Here is a 2,206-nt window from a genome sequence, read left to right on the forward strand (position 1 = left end):
TCTGTGCCCAACCATTACGAATGCGTGTTGCAGCCAACAGGAATGACTCCGGATCCATTTTTCGGCGGGGAACCTGACAGCTCAGAAATTTGATCGAGACTCTTGTCACGCCTCACTGTGAACGGTGTCAGACTGCAACGCGTAAAGAGATCCTGGTTTTTACGCACGGCTTCATCCGCTCCTCCGCAACTCAGACAGTGATGACGGGAGGAAGCGGCAGCACCGGGGGGCTCCAGGAGTCCCAGACCCGGGGTTCCTTTAGCTCCCAGGGCCAGGCGCGTCCCCGTCAATAACCGCGCGGCGACAGCATGCCCTCCTGGCCAAACCGCTCGGAGTGCGTCTCCCATAACTGCAGCTGGGAGGAGATAGACAACGCCACGAGAAATGTCGGTGCGCTCCAGCAGCCTCCTCTCAGTTACTACTCCATCCCTCTCCTAACTGGCATCACCGTCGCCTGCACTCTGCTGTTTCTGGTCGGGGTGGTCGGGAACGTCATGACCATCCTGGTGGTCAGTAAGTACCGGGACATGCGCACCACCACCAACTTATACCTGTGCAGCATGGCCGTGTCCGACCTGTTCATCTTCTTCTGCATGCCACTGGACCTCTACCGCATGTGGAGGTACAGGCCCTGGCGCTTTGGAGACGTGCTCTGCAAGCTCTTTCAGTTCGTTTCGGAGTCGTGCACCTACTCCACCATCCTGAGCATCACCGCGCTGTCAGTGGAGCGCTACCTGGCCATCTGCTTCCCGCTGCGCGCCAAGGCTCTGGTGACCAAAAGGCGAGTGCGCGCCCTCATTCTTCTGCTCTGGACAGTTTCCCTCCTGAGCGCCGGGCCCGTGTTTGTCATGGTGGGAGTGGAGCGGGATAGCATGGCACCGCAAAATATCAGCAGTGGAATGAATGGGACTGGCTTCCCTCTGGAGGACGGGGACACCCGGGAGTGTAAGATGACGCACTATGCCGTGGAGTCAGGTCTAATAGGCGCCATGGTGTGGTTGAGCTCAGTTTTCTTCTTCATGCCAGTGTTCTGTCTCACAGTGCTCTACAGCCTTATAGGCCGTCGACTGTGGCAGAGGCATCGAGAAACAAACAGCAGCTCCCGGGTGGCCCACAGGGACAAAAGCAACAGGCAGACCATCAAGATGCTGGGTAAGTTTGGAGAGCGCGCAAATTACGCACGGTGCGTAACGGAGTTCAGACTCAAGTCGTCAACAAATACACTGATGGATCAGCTAATGAGTAAATAAATGTCTGGATTCCAACGTTAATCTATAAATATTCATAAATAATAACAGAAAATCAAATTTCGCATCTAGACATGGTCGATAAGCTCACTTATCCCTGAACAACGTTTGCTACTCCCTCTCCCCATTTCGTCTCTGTCATGATAATCATTTTCATTTTCATCACCCTCCCCCCTCCAGTGGTGGTGGTGCTGGCCTTTGTCCTCTGCTGGTTGCCCTTCCATGTTGGTCGTTACCTGCAGTTCCGCTCGCTGGACGCTCCGTCCCCGCTGCTGTCGGTGCTGTCCGAGTACTGCAGCCTGGTGTCGGTGGTCCTCTTCTACCTGAGCGCCGCCATCAACCCCATCCTCTACAACACCATGTCGTGGAAGTACCGGGGTGCAGCGGCGCGCCTCTTCGGCCTGACCGACAGCCAGCCACATCGAGGCCGCACGGCCAGCACCATGAAGGGAGATGGGTCGAACGGCTGGACGGAGTCCACAGTCAGCCTCTAAACTCCCTGCATGTGACAAATAAAGAGAATTTGGCCATCACAAGTTTAGGACACGGTCGTAAAAGCCATTATTACTGAAAAGAAAAAAAAAAAACCTGTGTACTTTGGTGGCTGAGACTGAAGGAACCAGAGGATGAGCCACTAAAGGCTCAGCTTGCCTCTGTCAACATACAACAACAGAACTGGGAATTTTCTTTTTCAAACACATTTCATTTTCTTGTTGGATTGTTTCAGCAAGCGGGCATCCACCATTAGTACAACTCAAGCCTGTTGCAGCGCAAAACAAACACTAGCCTGAAGTGCTTATAATGATCTAAATGTGAACAACATAAAACATCATGAACATTTAGAGTTGCCTTATATTGTATTAATATTCTGGATGACAAAGAAAGCACTGTAGAACCTGTGGCACTGCTCTGTTCTCCTGAAAGAGGTGCAGAGGTGCAGTGTGTGCGTCTGTGTGTGA

At 53.0% G+C, this 2,206-nt stretch overlaps 1 protein-coding gene across 1 annotated transcript; it reads left to right on the forward strand.

Moving 5' to 3' along the window:
- The first annotated feature begins 301 nt into the window (after positions 1-301).
- On the forward strand, positions 302-1,741 carry ghsra (growth hormone secretagogue receptor a). Its single transcript, XM_029494006.1, has 2 exons — positions 302-1,152; positions 1,428-1,741. The coding sequence occupies exons 1-2, from the start codon at positions 309-311 to the stop codon at positions 1,739-1,741; spliced, it is 1,158 nt and encodes a 385-aa protein (XP_029349866.1). The 5' UTR covers positions 302-308.
- The last annotated feature ends 465 nt before the right edge of the window (positions 1,742-2,206 follow it).

This window comes from Echeneis naucrates, chromosome 22 (genome assembly GCF_900963305.1).
Source record: "Echeneis naucrates chromosome 22, fEcheNa1.1, whole genome shotgun sequence".
NCBI lineage: Eukaryota > Metazoa > Chordata > Actinopteri > Carangiformes > Echeneidae > Echeneis > Echeneis naucrates.

Bases quoted from the DNA above. Each gene is read 5' to 3' on its own strand.
- ghsra (XM_029494006.1), top strand. From the start codon at position 309: ATGCCCTCCTGGCCAAACCGCTCGGAGTGCGTCTCCCATAACTGCAGC. The intron at 1,153-1,427 runs GTAAGTTTGGAG...TCCCCCCTCCAG, and splicing joins GCAGACCATCAAGATGCTGG to TGGTGGTGGTGCTGGCCTTT.